Source organism: Balaenoptera physalus (genome assembly GCF_965194825.1).
Source record: "Balaenoptera physalus genome assembly, chromosome: 1".
Taxonomy (NCBI): Eukaryota; Metazoa; Chordata; class Mammalia; order Artiodactyla; family Balaenopteridae; genus Balaenoptera; species Balaenoptera physalus.
In genome coordinates, this window is record NC_138882.1 from 36,749,846 (window position 1) to 36,769,582 (window position 19,737).

Consider the following 19,737-nt stretch of genomic DNA (forward strand, 5'->3'; position numbering starts at 1 on the left):
GGATATCCGGCCTTCAGTCCACAACCATGACAGTGAGTCATCTTAGACTTGGATCCTCCAGTCCCAGTCAAACTTTCAGATGACTGCAATTCTGGCCAATGTCTGCACTGCAACCTCCTGAAAGATCCCAAGCCAGAACCACCTTGCTTAGCTGCTTTTAAATTCCTGACACCCAGAAATTGTGTGAGATAATACATGTTTATTCTTGCTTTAAATTAATAAGTTTAGGGTAATTTGTTCCTATGTAATAGATAACTGATTTAAAAGTCATTCTACATTTTTGTATAATTGCTGTGTACTCTTCAAAAATGTCAAGGTCAGGAAAACAGAAAAGACTTAAGATCTTTACCAGATTAAATGAGAAAAAGGACAATCAAGTGCAATGCATGATCCTAGAATGATCCTGGGCCAGACAAAAAAGGGGGGGGGGTGTGTGTTCGTGTGTGTGCACGTGCGGGCACCCGCCCACCCGCACGTGTTTGCTATAATAAGAAATATTAGCTGATTGGAGAAATCTGTACAATCTGTCCCTTATGTAATATGTTAATTTCCTCTTTTTGATCATTGTACTGAAATTGTGTAAGACTATGCTTTTGTTTTTAGGAAATACATACTAAAGTATTTAGAGGGGTATCATGCTTGTAACTCATCTCAAAGAGTTCCAAAGTAAAAAATTATATAATTATACTTATATACACATATAAAGTATATGTGTATATATCTAGATCTCTCTCTCTATAGCTATATTATAGCTATTTATCTAGAAATAGAGATGGAGAATGATAAAGAAAATACAGTAAAATGTTAACATTTGGAGAATCTGAGTGATGGGTGTAAAGAGATTCTTTGTATTATTTTTGCAACTTTTCTGTAGTAATTACTTCAAAATAAAAGAACAGCAGAGCTGGTTACTGTTCCTAAGTTTCCTTTGTAAATAAACGGTTTTCAAATGGAGGGTTAATAACTTTTGAAATGAATTTAGCGAATCCAAACCAGAATTTTCAAGAGAGAGAGTGGAGGGGAGTGAAGGGGAAGGGAGGGAATGGGAGGAAAGGGGAGGAGAGGAAAGGAGAAGAGATGATAATAGAATAGAACAGAATAGAATAGAACGGGAGCGAGCGTTGTAGATTAGTAAAGGCAGTACTATTTTGTTTCAGTTCTCCAGAGAGACAAAAGTGGATGCACTGGGTGGCGTGGTCAAAAACGTTGGAAAGCCACTGCACTGACGAGTAGAATCTGAGCCAAAGACTGAATCAGAGTTCTTCCGCCCACCCGCCCCCGGCCAACCCCTCGCCCCCTCTGCAGCCCTCACCGCGTGGTCCCGCCCCCAGCAGCCAGCAGGTGTGCGCTCAAGCTAGCACGTGGTGCCAGACACTACTTAAGGGCCCACCTTCCCCTGCTTGCAGCTGCCCCCTTCTCCAGCCCTGTCATTCCGGAGCTGCCGGAGGCTCGCGGGTCTCAGACGCATCCAGCCGCTGGGGCTGCAGCCTTGGCATGGGCGCCGCGGGTCCGCTCTGGGTTTTCTTGGCTCTCGCCGTGCCAGGGGTCCTCGGTGAGCTGGGAATGGGAGCACGGAGGTAGGGACGCGTCTGGGGCCGGGACGGCCACTGTGCCGCGATGCAAAGGAGACAGTCAAAAGTTAGAAGGCGGGGCAGTCTTGCATGCCTCGCTCGCTTTGGGGGACCCCGAGATCTCTTGGTCCTGAATATCCTTGCTCGCTCCTCCTGGGCTGGGGGACCACCAGAATTGCAGGCTGCATCAGAGACGCACTATGTGATCTGCCCAGTGTGGCTTGTGGCGTGGCGTGCCCGCTCTGTGCTCTCCGGGCTCCCCGCCCCCGGGACTCAGCATGTGCTCAGCGCTCTGGGTCTGGAGGTCTGCGAGCTCTAACGCCCGGACACATATCCGAAACCTACTCGTGCTGAGTGCATGCGACTCGGTTGCATGCTCCGCTAGGCGCGGGAGTTTCTGCGCACACTGAACTCCCTCCTGCCTGGTAAAAGCAGCACAGCCTCCTGCTGCCTTCCCAGAATAAGAATAATGTCTGATCCCCAGGCGTGGTTCTAAACGATAAACATCTTGAGTTATTTAGAAAAGTTGATACGTGAATAAAAATTGCAGTTCTTTGTGTTATTTACCTTCTGTAATGGCAAGGGCTCCAGAAGGTGTCATTAAACGTTTATTATAATTTTCTTCCTCCAGATTGGCTTAATTTTAAAGAAGAATTGTAATTTTTTAAGATTGGAGTCTCTAGGTGATAAGATAGGTATAACTTTTTAATAATTTTCAGAGTACATTGGATTCCCAGTTTATTAAGAAGTTTACTGTATACAGACCTCAATACCTGCGTGACTTTTGGCAAGTCATTTCGCTCCCTAGCCTCAGTTTCTTCATCGGTAAAATGAAACTAGAGATAGGCAGCCCTACACTTACTCGGCTGCCCTGAATATCAGATGAAATTAGGCAAATGAAAGTTAGATGTTGGATGTTACTACTAGATGCCAGTAATAAGACAACTGTCTGGACCTGTTTTGATGGAGTCGGCATTTAAGCTTGACCACTCCCAGCTTGTTAAGGGATAGTGCATACGTTTGTTCTATCACATTTCACTTTGTCTGCTTCCTGACATTCAACTTTATCCTGACCCTTAACTGAACATTTCCCCAAACCATTATCTTCATCTCTCTCTCTCCTACATATTAAATCTTTGAACAAACGCACTTTCACAGCATTCTCTAACACCTCCCGTGTGTTACAGTTCCCGACCTGACTTCTTGCCAGCATTCCATTCCTTTTTCTAAATTTCAGAGAGGATATTATCAATTGAAAATCAACTTCTTTTCCAGCCCTGTCAATTCATTGTACCCTACAAGGATGCCAGAGCATCCCCTTCCAGTACCAGAGCAGGACCATCCTTTCGGTCATTTAACTCCAGACGCACGAAAGGCCAGGTCTACCTTTCTGTCGACTGTCACAGCTAACGTGCTTCTGTTGTTTGTCTTATTCTTACACCAATATTTTAATCATATTCATTATGATTATCTTTGTAACAACCTCCTCTCTTACAGGTTATTCTGATACTAGTCTTTAACTTTTCCAATGGTGAAAACTAAAATTTAAAAACTTTTTTTTTTCATTATTCCACTCCCTTGCTCAAAAATCTAAAAGGGCTTCCTACTGCCTGTGGAATTAAAAAAAAAAATCTGTCTTCAGCCTTTCAAGCCTTTGGTAATTGGATCTCACCTAAGCATGCCCCTCCTGATTCCCCACTGCTTCCTATCACAAATGCACCACTCATCTTCTTGCCTGACCGACACCCCAAGGTCCTTTGCTCATGCTATACCCACGCCCCCTCCTGACTTTTGCAGGATGGTTTGATTTGCATATATTGTGGAATGATTACCATAGTAAGTTTAGTTAACATCCATCACCTCATATAGATACAATACAAAGAAAAGAAAAATTTTCTCCTTGTGATGAGAAATCTTAGGATCTACTCTATTAACAAATTTCCTACGTATCGTAAAACCATGTTAACTATAGTCATCATGTTGCACATTGCATCACTAGTACTTATTTTTCTTATAACTGGAAGTTTGAATCTTTTGACCACCTTCCTCCAATTCTCTCTCCTCCCACTCCCTGCCTCCCATAACCACAAATCTGATCTCTTTTTTTCTGAATTTTGTCTTTTTGTTTTTAGATTCCACATAAAAGTGAGATCATACATTACTTGTATGTCTCTGTGTGACTTATTTCACTTAGTATAATGCCTTCAAGGTCCATCCATGTTGTTGCAAGTGGTAGGATTCCCTTGTTTTTTTAATGGCTGAATAATATTCCATCGTATATATTCATCCACAACTTCTTTATCCGTTCATCTATTGATGGACACCTAGGCTGTTTCCATGAGTTGGCTGTTTCCATTTGTAAATAATGTCACTATGAACATGGGGGTGTAGTTATCTTTTCAAGTTAGTATTTTCATTTCCTTTGTATATATCCCCAGAAGTGGAATTGCTGGATCATATGGTAGTTCTATTGTTAATTTTTTGAGGAGTCGTGGTGCCTTTTTAGAATACAGGTTTCTGGGTTCCATCTCACCTTCCAGAGATTCATATGTTTGCGGGGGGTGGGGGGTGGCCCAGGAAGCTGAGATTTAACAAGCACTCTGGAAAATTCTGAAGCAAGTATCTTAAAGAGCAAATTTCCTTCTCAGAGTGTTTTCATTTTTCTCCTTTTATCTATTTGCATAAACCAATTCAAATTTCCTGCGCTGTTAAATTTCACTCTTGCCTTGACTGACTGCCTCACCTTAACCAACACTAAGAAAATAAAATCATTAAGTAGGAATTCCCTTATTTTCCAATCATCTACCTCCATCTGAGATCAGATTTTTTCTCTCCTCTGGTTAAAACATGCCAAGGGCTACCCATCACATTAGGACAAAATCCATGCTCCTTAACCTCAACTCCAGGCCTCTGCTTCTCTGAAGTTCTCTGTACTCCTCCCTCACTGACTCTTCTCCAGCCACACTGGCCTTCTTTCTATTCCTTAAACGGAGTCATGTTTGTTTAACTATGCACTAGGTGTTCCTCTCTTAAAATGCTCTTCTATGGGTCATCCCTTACCTGACTCCTCAACATTCAGGTCTCAGCTCCACTGACACTTTTCTGTGATGCTCTGACTCTTACCTGAAGTAGTCTATACCCCAGGTCACTCTCTATCACATAACCATGTTTTATTTTCCACAGAGCACCTATCATCATATAAAACCTTCTTATTTATTTACTTGTTTGTTCCCTCACTGGTATACAAGTGCCATGAGATCAAGGCCTTTATCTGTCTTTATTGCCTGATGAATCTCAGTACATGGTATTACCATCAACCAAGAGCTCAAGTCAAAAGCCTAGAAGCCATTACTGAATCCTCCCATTCCCTTAGCCCCACATTTAAGTACAACAGAGTCACCCACTTCTCACTGTCTCCTTGTGCTCAAGCTTCATTTTTTTGGTCTAAGCTACTATAATACCTTCCAGACTACACTCCCTACTTCTGAAAGTAAAAGTCCAGTCCATTCGCCATCCAATTGCTAGACTATTTTTTTAAAAAGTTAAATCAGGCCATGTGACTCTCTTGCTTGAACTCTCCAGTGACTCCTACCCAGAAAAACACGGGGACATACTCCTGTGGACTAAGAAGCCCTGTGTAATCCTTCCTTCAGGGCTTTTTAACTCGATTCCATTTCACTCTGATCACTAAGTTCCAGCCACACTTGCATTTCGTTTATCCCTAAAGCATAGTAAATCCATCCCTGCTGTTAGGCTTCTGCCTAACATGCTTTTACCCAGCACTTTACCTGTCTGGCTGGCACCTTCTTATCCTTCAGTCATAACTCAAATGTCTCCTCTTCATAAGCCTTCTTTAACCATCATAACTGAAGTCATATGCCATCCTGTCCCCTCCTTTTTCCAGTGCATTACATTTTGATACATCACTCTGTTTATTTCCTTTACCTACGATCTATTTATTTATTGGTATTTATTTATGGTCTCTCTCCCTCTATTGGAATATAAATTCCATGAATGTGAGAGCCTTGTGTCTAATGTTCACCGATGCATATTCTGTGCTTAAGACAGTATCTTGGTTGATATGCACACCCATCATTCAAAAATGATCAGATAGCCAGGAAACCCAGAGTTATGTTATGTGATCATAATAATTCTCATTATCAATAATAATTTTTCCTTCTACCTGCTGTCTGACCTAAATTTCAGGGTTATTTTGATCATCTTGTATATTTGTTCTTCATTCATTTCAAATGGATTTCTAAGCCAGTCCAGGTAAATCCCCTTAGACACAGATAAAGAGTTAAATGTATTTCTGTTCTCTAGAAAGGCCTTTGCCTAGTTAGTTTTAATATGGTTCAAGGGATGTGTATGTCAATGTTTTGTCACTATATTCTATTTTATATCCAGTCATGATCTACACTGATGTTTACTCCTGATTTTAAAAAGATGTGAAGAGAAAAAAAAAATGTGAAGAGGGTCCAATGACCCTTAAGAGAATTAATGTTACTTAATGGTTCATAGGCTAACTTTCCCTTTTCTGATATGAAAGAGAACATGATTGCTGGAAATTCTGTCCTGTGACCTGGGATTTTGGCAAAATCATTACTAATAAGAGCTGGTGTCCCCCAAGAGACAGGTGTCCCTAAGTCTCATTGAAGATAAAAATTTCCCATTGTTTCTCATCCAGAAAGTATGATTCTTATCTCCTTTCACCTTCTACTTTTTTTGCTTCAAGATCTTGGTTACTTCTCAGTCCATGTCATCACTAATGATTAAATCTTGTAAACTCAAATTGGTTTTCAGATTGTGGAAAATTATTTAGGATTGCCCTTATTCACATTGGATAATTACAGGTTAAATCATTTGATTAGGGTGAATTGGTACAAATAACAGCAGGGTCGTGAAGTTGGTCTTCATTGAGGTCAAACCCTGACTTTCCCTATAGAGTCTTGCTGTTTTGCGAAAGTATGCATTTGGAAACATTTGTAGGTGTTAATGGAGGAAACCAAAGGAGTTGAGGAAAGAAATAGGAGACCTACAGTGGGATCTGGGTCCCAAGAGTAATGGCTATTCTTAGATCCTGTCCATATGACTTCTCCAACAGAAGTGTTGGGCTACAAAAAGGTTGGGTCTGGCCACAGCTTTGGGAGTTCTGTGTTTGCCTTTGTGTCAGTTAGTCCATGTTTGTTCTTTGACTTGCACCTGTATCAGTTTCAGATTTGTTTGAAAAAGGAGATTTATAAATTTGATATTCAAATATACCACCATTCTGGAGTTGAAACTTGAACTCTCTTTCATACTTAGAAAAATTCTTTTCCAGGTACATCCTCAAGTATCTGGGTGTTACAGTTTCTTACCCATCTCCTAGAATAAGGTTTGTTTCATCTTCATCATCATAATCATCATCATAATTATTTTAAGTCACAGAGAAGTGTCTTGAAAAAACTGGCTCCTTTTATCTGGTACCCATCAGGAAGTATTTACTAAACTCTTTTGGGGGTATATTACTCTACTAAGTTAATGGAATAAAATAATGAAGAATAAAAACAACCCTATTTTCTTCTTGCTAGGACCTAAGGGTTTAATGACTAAGATAGTAATGTTAATTCATTAAAGTAATTTTAGAGGATCATACATGTGATGAGCTTTCCAGGTCTGATATACTTGATATACTTGTTTCCTGTGCTATCCCAGAAAAGTTTTTACTTATAAGGTTTTAGTTTTTATTTATGAGGTTGTAAGAAGATAGAACAACTCCAGGGTCTTTATGGAATTTTATTAAAAAATGATTTTCTCCAGCTCTTCTTCTGAAGTCTATCCTAAAAAGCCTTTGAACTCCCGAGCTTATTTCTCTGTATATGCATTCATACTGCAAGATATATCTTCTTTGACCCAGGAAATATTGACATCTTGGGTTTACTGTCTAAAGATCAAAGTTATTGTAACTGGTGACAAAACAAGCTGAACAGAGATTTTAGCCTCTCTTAGTTTTGATATTCCTGTGGTCTTTGTCTTTAGGTCAGTGTAAGTTCCTGCCAAGGTATCCTTTTGCTAAGCCTAAAATTCAGAGTGATCAGTCTGAGTTTGCTGTTGGGACAACTTGGGAATATGAATGCCTTCCTGGGTATGTCAAGAGGTCATTCTTTATCACCTGCCTAGAGACCTCCAAGTGGTCAGATGCTCAGCCAATCTGTAAACGTGAGTAATCAGTAATAGAAGAATCTTTGGGTCTATAGCATGTCTCTATGCACTAACCTATTATTTTCAAGATAAAAGATGAGAAAGTAAGTAATCTCAAATGAAGGGGGCTGCTAGGTTCTCCATGTTTTCTTTTACTCCTAAGGGTATTAAGTATCATGTGTTGGGGTTAAGTCACACAGCTGGCCAACCCTGTTTATCCTATAATCTTCATGACCTTGTTCTATGGTCTCTGTACTGTGTTACAGTGATCTTAGAAGTTAGTATACAAGGAATATTAGTTTCACCTCATATTAGTTTTCACCCAACTCAATTCAAGAAATATTTTTGAGTAACCACTGGGTATGAAGCATTAGGCTAGATGGTGGGGCTTGGAAGAGACATAAAAATTAACCTGCTAGTCTCTGTCATTGAGGAAGTCCTATAGTATTTGTAAAGACTGGTTTTTGAACAAATACTGTACTATGGTGTAATTGCTTTTATTTATAGAGATAAAATTTTATGATATCATAGAGAAGTAAATAATAAGTGCTATCTAGGAGAATAGAGAAATCTAGGCACTACAGACAGAGGAAACAGCATATGCCAACACATAAAGGTATGGAAGAACATGACGTCTCTGGAAAATAGGAAAATTCAGAGTGGTTAGAATGTAAGGTGCATGGTGAGGAATAGTAGTTGATTAAGTGGATTGGAGTTTAAGTGTGGTAAGCCATGCATTCTTTTCCAATAAACAATGGTAAGTCAGTGTAAGTTTTTGAATGTGGGGAGTGACATGACCACCTTTATACTTCTGAAAGATAATGTGTGCAGCAGCGTAGAAGATGTGCTGGACCAATGGCGACCAGCATTAGAAAGGTAAATTTTATTACTCGATGATCCAATGAGAGATTCTAGTGGTGGCAAAATAGTTGGTTTGGAGAGAGATTTCTGGAATTCAGTCATGAAAACTTGGTGATCTATTGAATTAAGGGCAGGGGGTAGAGAAAATGAGTTACAGATAGGAAATGATGACTGTGAGGTTTTGTTTGTTTGTTTATTTGTTTGTTTGTTTTAAGCCATAGAACTTGGTAGATGTTGCCATCAACTGACAGAGTATAAAAAGGGGAAATAGAGATTATAAATTATGGTTGACTACAAATAATGTTTGCATCCATGCTCAGAAATATAGACTACATGCATTAAACAAATAGTGTTATGGAGTTGACTGATCCTTTGGAAGATAGAAGTTCTGTAAATGCCCCAAATTTCTTTGAATAAACATAAGTAAACTACTCAGCAAGTCCAGTCAGGTTGGAATTTAATGTAAAACACAAAACATCCCCCAAATCCCAGTCCCAAATCCTGTTTTGTCTTGTTTTCCCTTATAGGTAAATCATGTGTAAGTCCTAGAGAACTCCTCCATGGCTTTGTCCTTGCACCCAGGGGTATCGTGTTTGGGTCAACAATTACATATTCTTGTGATAAAGGGTGAGTCACCAGGAGACATCTCCAGAGTACATGGATATTAGAACACTAGTTTCAACCAGAAATCACCCATCTTCCAAAAGAGAGCTGAATAATTGCCACCCACCCTTAACCATAGATAAGTAAAAAGAGAATCACTTCTCTGATCTGCTCCAGAGGCAACTCTTCAGGATTACCCACTAGAGAGGATCCCTAGAAGAGAAAAAAGTTTGGGCTATTCTTCTTCCAATTTTAAATCTTCAGTGTTACTGACCAGGAGGTCAAATTTCATTTGTCTTTAGATTGTTGAATCTTTTGTATGAGTCCTTAATCTGTCACCATTATTTGTCATATATGATATTCTATTCTTTGCCATTCTTTCAGTGGAAAAAGAACTAAGCTTTCCTAAAATGTCCAGCTGGGAGATGATCACTCATCTCTTTGTCTTTAGATATCGACTCATTGGTGACTCCTCTGCCACATGTATTATCTCAGACAATATTGTAACCTGGGATAAGGACATGCCTTTTTGTGAATGTGAGTAGAATTTTCCCTTTATTGCACCTAGGTAATTCCTCTTGTCACCCTCCAAAGGGAAAGTGGGCATCTACACATCAAAATAAGTACCCAGTTGGGTTACACTTGGCTTGAGTAGTTCTGGACACAGATCTGTGGTTTATCTTCTTCTATGCCCCCAATCCTATTACACTTTCCTTTGCTTACTGTCCTTTGATGGTACATTATCTCATAGTGAATAAGTGCTCAAATCTAAAATATGCCACAAGATTACACACTGCCAACTTTAGTCCATGCAAAATGTACATTTTATCTTTTGTAACAGTTTATCTGTACTCTGGTGGTCAGGACTGGTGACCAGATCATATTTTTGTGGGTTTTTATCAGGCCAGTTCCATGTATCTTCCTACCTTGCTACTTCCCATTTAGAACCATCTTTGAGATGAGGATACAGAATTTCAATAATAGGGGTTAATTGTAGGCTAAGTGGAAGTTTGGTTTGCAAGAGTTAAGACAAAATTCCCAGAAGGTATAACATTTAAATGCCTTCTCTCTTTTCCTATCTACCCCATCCCCCCCAAGCTATTCCTTGTGAGTCACCCCCCGCCATCTCCAATGGAGACTTTTACAGCAGCAGTAGCGAGGACTTTTACTATGGAATGGTGGTTACTTATAAGTGCCATGTTGGACCGAATGGGAAAAAGCTGTTTGACCTCGTGGGTGAGAAGTCAATATATTGCACCAGCAAAGACAATCGAGTTGGCATCTGGAGCAGCCCTCCCCCTCGGTGTATTCATGTAGTCAAATGCCCAATTCCAGAAGTTGAAAATGGAATTATGGAATCTGGATTTAAACGCTCATTTTCCTTAAATGATTCTGTGATGTTTAAGTGTAAGCCTGGCTTTACCATGAAAGGCAGCAACACAGTATGGTGCCAACCAAACAGCAAATGGAACCCTCCACTGCCAAGGTGCTTCAAGGGTGAGTTGGGCTGAAACTTTGGGGATCTAGAAATAAATTGAGACTTTGGGAGGAATAGATATATGGTACCTATGAGAAGAGGAAGATAAAGACAGTGAGTGTATGTAGTTGGGTGTCCTGGTTAAAGAATTTAAAAGTAAACTTTGAAAGTAGTATCTAAATGTAGAAGAGTTGGGAAATTTACTATATTCTGGGACAGTGCTAGATATGCATTAATGTAGGGGAAATTAGAAGACACTTAAAAAAAAAAAAGCAGGTAGTACCAGAGCTAATGACCAGAGATTTTTATATGATTAAAATCATATGTGATTGCCAACAAACACATGAGATTGCCAACAAACACATGAAAGAATGCTCAATATCATTAATCTTTAGAGAAATGCAAATCAAAACTACAATGAGATATCATCTCACACCAGTCAGAATGGCCATCATCAAAAAATCTACAAACAATAAATGCTGGAGAGGGTGTGGAGAGAAGGGAACCCTCTTGCACTGTTGGTGGGAATGTAAATTGATACAGCCACTCTGGAGAACAGTATGGAGGTTCCTTAAAAAACTAAAAATAGAACTACCATGCGACCCAGCAATCCCACTACTGAGCATACACCCTGAGAAAACCATAATTCAAAAAGAGTCATGTACCAAAATGTTCATTGCAGCTCTATTTACAATAGCCAGGACATGGAAGCAACCTAAGTGTCCATCAACAGATGAATGGATAAAGAAGATGTGGCACATATATACAATGGAATATTACTCAGCCATAAAAAGAAACGAAATTGAGTTATTTGTAGTGAGGTGGATGGACCTAGAGTCTATCATAGAGAGTGAAGTAGGTCAGAAAGAGAAAAACAAATACCGTATGCTAACACATATATATGGAATCTAAAAAAAAAATGGTCATGAAGAACCTAGAGGCAAGACAGGAATAAAGACACAGACCTACTAGAGAATGGACTTGAGGATACAGGGAGGGGGAAGGATAAGCTGGGACAAAGTGAGAGAGTGGCATGGACATATATACACTACCAAAAGTAAAATAGATAGCTAGTGGGAGGCAGATGCATAGCACAGGGAGATCAGCTCTGTGCTTTGTGACCACCTAGAGGGGTGGGATAGGGAGGGTGGGAGGGAGGGAGATGCAAGAGGGAAGAGATATGGGGACATATGTATATGTATAACTGATTCACTTTGTTATAAAGCAGAAACTAACACACCATTGAAAAGCAATTATACTCCAATAAAGATGTTAAAAAAATCATATGTGATTAGATTTTATTTAAATGAGGATGAAATAAACTCTCAATCCTATTGGCCAGGCCAATGGGAGAAATGGGCTGATCAGAATTTGATTCAAATTACTATAGGTATTATACATTCTCCTATTGAAAAACGTAGGCTTTATGGAATAAGGCTAGAGTTAAGATCAAGTCACTTCCCGCATTCCCCCTTTTTCCCCTACTCTTATTGAGAAGTGCCTGACTTATTAAAAACCTGGCAACATTGGGAGCCCCCCCAACAAGGCTCAGAAACTTCATCAGTGGTTTGGGAAGCAGGAAGAAAGAGGAGATTTTTGGTGGTAAAAATGCATTATAATAGTTTGATTCCTTTGGCTACAACATTAGTGAGAGAGTATATCCATTTAAATGAAATGGGAAAATGATGAATGGGAATAATGTTTCTTGGCATAGATCAAGGTACAGAGGAAGATAGATGAAAGGTTGATCGTGTCTAGAATATGAAACACATGTTAGCCCCACTGCAGCTCACCCAAAAGAGTGTCTGCCTTATACTTTGGAGAATTGACATGACCACCTTCATCCGACTCCTGCCAACCTCAAGTTGGCTTAGGTTGTAGAGAAGAAAGTTCTTATTTCAGAAATAAAAGGACTCTGGTCCTGTTCTTTTCTCAGGGTGTCTACCACCTCCACATATCTACCATGGTAATCATAACAAATTGGATGAGGAATTCTTTGCAGTTGGACAGGAAGTGTCCTACAGCTGTGAGCCTGGCTATACTCTCATTGGAACTAACCCTATGCAGTGTACATCCTTGGGAACCTGGAGCCATCCAGCCCCCAAATGTGAAGGTGCCTAAAGGTCTATTCCATCTCAAGGAAACTTAGCTGTTTCCTGACTCTTCATGTGCCAGCCTTGTCTCTTTTTTCCTAGCAAAATCATGTGATGCCATTCCAAACCAACTTCTCAACGGTCATGTGGTAGCTCCTCCTAATCTCCAGCTTGGGGCAGAGGTTGCATTTGTTTGTGATAAGGGGTGAGTGCAAGGTGATGGGGCCTGACTTGAGGCCTATGATCCATAGCTAAGCATTGCAAAGTGTGATCTTTAAAGGTAGTTAAAATTTTTTTCTCTCCTTTTCTTTACCCTTTATGATTAAGAATTCTGTTATTAAGCAAATTCCATTGATTTCCCCCAAATGTGTAAATTGTGCATGGCCAGCCAAAGCTGAGAATTATCCTTTCATCATTTGCAAAAGCAAAGTTTGGGCTCTGAAGTTAAGGCTTCTATTATGGAGTCTGAATAGATGTTGGGGGTTCAGTAAGAGGGACTCTTTAAAGTGAGCTTAGGGAACAAAGTCTCTGATGTTTTCTTTACTAGGAACTTAGGTTATTTCCTTCTAATTGTCAAGAAAATCTTGACATTTGGTTGCCAAAGAGGAAAGAGAGAATTCAAGAAAAGAACAGATCATTAGGACTGTTTTCTCTGTGTTTTCAGCTGGTCTGAAGGCCTCACATAGCTTAGCTGATTCACAATCTTAGACATTTTCCTTAAGCCAGAAATGCTTACAAAAATAGAGGCTATTAATACCATATACTTGAGAGAAGTGATGAATTCCATGCAACCGAGAATTAGTTTGTTCTGGTGATGATTTGCTACCCCTTATTGTTTAAGGTACCGGTTAAATGGCCAATCTTCTAGTCAGTGTGTCTCAGAAGGAATGAGAGTACTCTGGAATAATAAGTTTCCTGTCTGTGAACGTGAGTAGAAAGCAAAAATAATAAAGTGTGGATCGTGCCTCTTGATTTTTGGTGTATTCTCATGCATTTATCAATTATAAAATCTTATCAATATGAACATATATATGCCACTCTTCTATATGTTCTAGAATGCAGACAAAAACTAAATTTATTTAGTTGACTACATATGGTATTGAGTATTCTATGTGTATAAGGATAAAGGCTCTCAAAAATTATCCCTACTGAAAATGAATAGTACTGATGTGCTGAAATGGTTTGGCTGTGTCTTCTTATGCCATTTCCTCATCTGATGAGCAATTCTTGGAGCTAAATGGAAATCAACCAGAAGTTTTGGAGGTTGGCAATTTTTCCTTTATTCTAAGACTCACTCAGGAAAGGTGTGCATATACCAACGCAGCTATAAACAATTAATATTTTCATGTCTATTAGGACAAATAAATAAAAGATATGAGGTCACTATTCCAAACCTCTGATCACTTCCTGTGGGTCTTTCAAATGGGACCAGCATCAAAGGATGACAAATGACTTGCAGTGAGGCTGCAGTATCTTTTGTAACGGGACAGAATGTGGTCTCACTACTTATAGCCCCAGCTGTGTTTTTGAAACAGGCACTGCATAATTAGTATGTTCCAGGTATTGTACTTGCCCCTTTCAGGTACTTTTATGTCACTGGATTCTCATTACAACCTTGAATTATACTAGACTAGGAAACCGAGGCTTAAAGAGGGTGAGACTTGCCTAAGGTCACACAGCTATTGAATGACTGTGGGGATTTGAAACCAGGTCTAATGAGCCCAGATTTCATTAGTCCATGGTGCCTCTCCACGTGTGATTAGTATGTCATTAATATATTATTTTCATGTACTGTTTGCCTTTTGTTTCATTATTAAAGTTGATTAGACACAGAACTATTCAATAAATTCTGTTTCATTGTTATTGTTTGGTCAAGATGGCTTATAGTTCTATATTGCTTTGTTTGCTGAGGATCAAGAGAAAGGTAAGAATTTAGGAACTTGGGGACAGGCAGGGACTATGAGTAAGAAATAAATTATACAAATTTCTAAGTCTATTTCTGAAAAAGTGCCATGACCTATATTTGGACTTTTATCTAAATTTGAATCTTATTGTCATGATCAGTATGACCACATATTTTCTTTTCTACTTTGCAGGGATTTTTTGTGACCCTCCTCCTCCTATCAAAAATGGGCGGAATAGTTATCATTCTGGTTCCATAGCTGTTAACGCTGTGGTGAGGTACAGCTGTTTGGGTGCCTTCCGCCTCATTGGAGAAAGTATTCTTTTTTGTATAACTAAAGACAAAGTGAATGGAATCTGGGATAAAGCTGCTCCTATATGTGAATATTACAATAAAAATTCTATTTGCTCTGAGCCCATAGTACCAGGTGGATACAGAAATAAAATGTCTAGACCACCATACAGACATGGTGATTCTGTGACATTTACCTGTAATACCAACTTCACCATGAAAGGAAACAAAACTGTTTGGTGCCAAGCAAATAAAACATGGGGGCCAACACCACTACCAACCTGTGAAAGTGGTGAGTAGAATGAAAATAAAACTGATTCAGGAACTTGGAGCCTCGCATTTCTGTGCAGATTAAGTTTGGTATCATTCTGAAGGAAGAACAGTGTGGATGTGTGAGTGGTAAGGGTGGAGGGAGGAAGCAACGGAAATGGTGAAAATTATGATTTCCTGGCTTTTTCTTGGTTGTAGAGGGATATAAATATTCATTCAACAAACATCAGTAGAGCAAAGAATTTTAAAGTATAATGGGAAAATCTAACTAAACACACCTAATAATTGAATGGAATAAGTCCCACAAGGATGGGGGCCAGAATTTGTTTGGACTGCGGGAATTGGGTTTTACAGTTTTCAACTGCATATCTGAGTTATTGTTAAAATGAGAAGAAATGTGGGCTCTAATAGCAAAAACACAATGAGTGGATTTAAAATTGATCTACAAAAGCTGTTAGTATAGTCTGGCAGAAATGATGTGCTGATCTCTTTGGCCTCTATAAATACTTTCTGAGTGATCCACTATTTTTCAAACTCATGTCCTAAGCCATAACATTTCAAATCAAGTAACTTTGAAAATAAGAAGTACTGTAAGCTCTTCCTTTCCTTATTATTTGGTGTGGTTTATGTTGCTGCTGAACTCTAAATCTGAATTTCAGTGATGTAATTATGGGAACTGGCAATACTTGACAAAAATTATACCATCAAAATAAGGTATTTATTTTCTTAATAAAGAACAATATTGATAAATTCTAAATTGATTAAAGAGTTGAAAAAATTACTATTAGAAAAATATGATTCTATCTATCTGTAAACAGATATATAATCTTGGAGGAAGGGAAGATCTGAAGATAGTCTCAAATGGGGTGACCATGAAAAACAATTAAAGATTATAGATAGGATTAAAGATTATAAAGATTTAGATAGGCCTATATGTATTGACATGGAAAGATATAGATTATTAAGCAAATAAAGCAGGGCCTAGAATAATATGTATTGAGTATACATACACACCCAAAATATGTGTATAGATATATCATGTATAGGATCCAAAAACACTATATTACTAGTATCTGGCAGGATAACCCCATAAATAACAACATGCTACTTTTGGAGCAGAAAATAGGCTTAAGGGTAGAATGAGAGTATGAGTGAAAATGGACTTTTTTTTGGTAATTGAAGTTTTTCACGCTGCAAATGTGATTCATAAAGTGTAACTAAAAATAAAAAATAATGTACTATTTGCGGTATAAAATGGATATAATTAAACCATACCTGTTTGATCTTTAAAAGACTGAGTCGAAAATTAATGACGACTGCTGAGCATAGACCATGTATCATTTATTTGGATGTATGTACTAAGTCAAAATACAGACTGTGAAGGAGCTATCTGATGACCTTTTTCCTAATGTGTGTGTGTAAAGATATCCCCCTGGAGTGTCCATCACTTCCCACAATCGCCAATGGGCATCACACAGGGGAGAGTGTTGATTCCTTTGCCCCAGGATTGTCCGTGACCTACAGCTGTGAACCTGGTTACTTGCTTCTTGGAGAAAAGACCATTCGCTGTTTGTCTTCGGGAGACTGGAGTGCTGTCACTCCCACATGTAAAGGTACCCTAAATTTACAATCAATGTTAAGAATTTGGGCTATTATGTTACTTGCCACACTTTGCTCATCTTTGGCTTGTTTTCTTAGAGGCACAGTGTGAACCTCCAGGACCATTTCTCAATGGGCAGTTAAAGAGGCCCACAAGTCTTCGGGTTGGTGCAACTGTGAACTTTTCCTGTAGTGAAGGGTGAGTGTCTAGAGGGCCTATGAGATTTAACTCATTTGACTTATGTGTGCATGGTGTGAACTGTGAAACCTGCAGAAGGCTTCTCTGTGACGGTCGATGGACAGCTTAAGGTTGTGAGAGATAATGCCAATAAAAGGAGTTGGTGCCCACAAATTAAGTGAATTTGGATTTTAAATAGAGGGTTTTGTTCTGCCTAATAGTTCTGAATGACCTCCCTTTGTCTCCAGGTATCGATTACAAGGCCAACCTTCTAGCCAGTGTGTAATTGTTGGACAGCGTACTTTTTGGACCAAGATGCCAGTATGTGAAGGTATGTTAAGTGACTGTGGTTTGCAACTCGTTCCTTGGCCAGAGGTTCAACAGGACACCACATTCTCAGCTTAACTGAAAGTGTTTCCTCCAGTTGTTACTATACAGGATCTTATAGAACAAGGATCTCCCCCAGAGATCTTTAGATCTTTAAGGGATATGTTCTTCACTGAAACATCCTTGAATTATCTCTTTGTCCTTTGCTTACTCAAGTAAAACAGGGTTTCTAAGCTTTTCTTTCTCTGAAAGCTATGTACATTTGCCAGCCAGGTCATGCACATAAAGGAGATTATACACTTGGTAAAAGAAATCAAAGGATCAGCAAAGTAGATATATTAAGGAATAAAGCTTTAAATCATACTTTCTGAATTATATTGCTATAGTCGCTTTGACAGATTCATTACAGATTCCAATATTACTGTCCCTGAACCCAGGATGTGAGAGTGGCATGTAGCAACACCCGAGACATTCTTTGTTTGTAGTACAGTTGGAATCTTGTCATCTCTCTCTGTAATTTCCTAGAAATTCTTTGCCCACCACCTCCTTCTATTCTCAATGGAAGACATACGGGCAGCTCTTCAGTGAATGTTCGGTATGGAAGCACAGTCACTTATACCTGTGACCGGGGCCCAGAGCAAGGAGTGAACTTCATCCTCACTGGGGAGAGAACTATCCATTGTACCACTGATAGTCAGAAGACTGGGACCTGGAGCGGCCCTGCCCCACGCTGTGAACTTTCTGTTTCTGAGGTTCGGTGTCCACCTCCCCAGATCCTAAGAGGCCAAATATCATCCGGGCAGAAAGATCAATATTCCTATAATGACACTGTGGTATTTGCTTGCGTATTTGGCTTCACCATGAAGGGCAGCAAGGGAATCCGATGTAATGCCCAAGGCACATGGGAACCATCGGTACCAGTCTGTGAAAAGGGTGGGTATTCCAATGCTTGGAACAGGTGCCACTGATTCATCCTTCTGAAGCATTAGAGAAGGGGTTATGGAGTTCAGCAGGGCCTTGTCCAACTTCCAGTCCCCTCAATTTTACAAAATATAGTGAAGATAAATTATATAGAAGGCTTTTTAAACACTGTCTCCCATTCATTTTGTAGGATTATCCTTGGGGGGAAAAATCATTAGGGACCACTAAGTTGCCTATTTCTTTAAAGGGAAAACAACTGGGAAAAAATGTTTGTCTTAACAGTGATTTCTTAAAAGAAAAGTGATTTTGACTTCAGCAAAATAACCCTACAGATAGGTCAGAATCTCCCATTCGAAATGTACAAGATGATTCCTTGTACAACAGAGGAATTGGAGCACCCAGTGGGAATGGAAAAAAAAAAATCTGCAGCTGCCTAAATGCAGAAAAAAAATTGACAACCACTGGTCTAAAATTACCCAAAATTGGGCTGCAAGATTACTTCTGTACTGTACAACTGCCACCAGAGTGGAATTGTAGCATAAATGTCACTTTCTTTGGCTCAGTTTCTTCCTATCATTGTTTACATAAGAAAAATTCTGTGTCTTTCCTTTAGATTGTCAAGCTCCTCCTAAAATCCTCCATGGGCAAAAGGAAGATAGACACATGATTCGCTTTGACCCTGGAACATCCATAAAATATAGCTGCGACCCTGGCTATGTGCTGGTGGGAGAAGAATCCATACATTGTACCTCTGAGGGAGTGTGGATACCCACTGCCCCCACATGCAAAGGTTCCAGGCTTTGAATGTCGATGTTTTTTTGGTTTTGAGATTGCCTTGAGTTGACTTCTCATCCTCCTCTCTTTTTTTAGTGGCAGAATGTGAACCTATAGGAAAGCAAGTCTTTAAAAAACCCAAGAACCAACTTATCAGACCAGATGTCAACTCTTCTTGTGATGAAGGGTGAGTGAGGACTGTCTCAGTCTGAACTAGGTCTGGCTTATCAGTTACATTGCAAGCTCTGTGTAGGAGTTAATCTCAAAGACCCCCTCTGTCACGTGTTCATGGAAGTGTGATCACTCTATTTTTCCATTAATGGAAACTATGCTGTGCAATGGGTGGGTTGTGCTGATGCTGGCTACGTTTTTGTTCCTATTGATTCCTGTACTGAAAGTAATGTGTCTGCTATTGAGTCAATAGCTCTTGCTTAGGTTAGTGGTCACCAGATGGCAAAATGTCATGACTCTTTGTCCCTAGGTACCGGCTAAGCGAGAGTGTTTATCAGCAGTGTCAAGGCACAATTCCTTGGTTTATGGAGATTCGTCTCTGTAAAGGTGAGTAGAAAAATAACAAAGAATCTTGAATAATGTGAGATCTATAAATATGAATAACAGAGGGTCTAGAATCCTGTGAGATTTCTGTTTTAGGCATGTTATGGGAATAAAAATATTAGATTCTGTTCTAT

General features: G+C 39.4%; 1 protein-coding gene across 1 annotated transcript in view; it reads left to right on the forward strand.

Annotated features, from left to right (window-relative positions):
* Positions 1–1,419: 1,419 nt before the first annotated feature.
* CR1 (complement C3b/C4b receptor 1 (Knops blood group)) overlaps positions 1,420–19,737 on the forward strand; it is a 159,818-nt gene continuing 141,500 nt past the window's right edge. The window contains 16 exon segments of the mRNA XM_082413050.1: positions 1,420–1,552; positions 7,590–7,769; positions 9,140–9,239; positions 9,667–9,752; positions 10,314–10,712; positions 12,629–12,805; positions 12,888–12,990; positions 13,627–13,712; positions 14,882–15,271; positions 16,674–16,862; positions 16,948–17,047; positions 17,275–17,357; positions 17,879–18,286; positions 18,888–19,064; positions 19,145–19,235; positions 19,530–19,606. Coding sequence (XP_082269176.1) covers positions 1,495–1,552; positions 7,590–7,769; positions 9,140–9,239; positions 9,667–9,752; positions 10,314–10,712; positions 12,629–12,805; positions 12,888–12,990; positions 13,627–13,712; positions 14,882–15,271; positions 16,674–16,862; positions 16,948–17,047; positions 17,275–17,357; positions 17,879–18,286; positions 18,888–19,064; positions 19,145–19,235; positions 19,530–19,606 — 2,704 coding nt within the window. The 5' untranslated portion in view covers positions 1,420–1,494.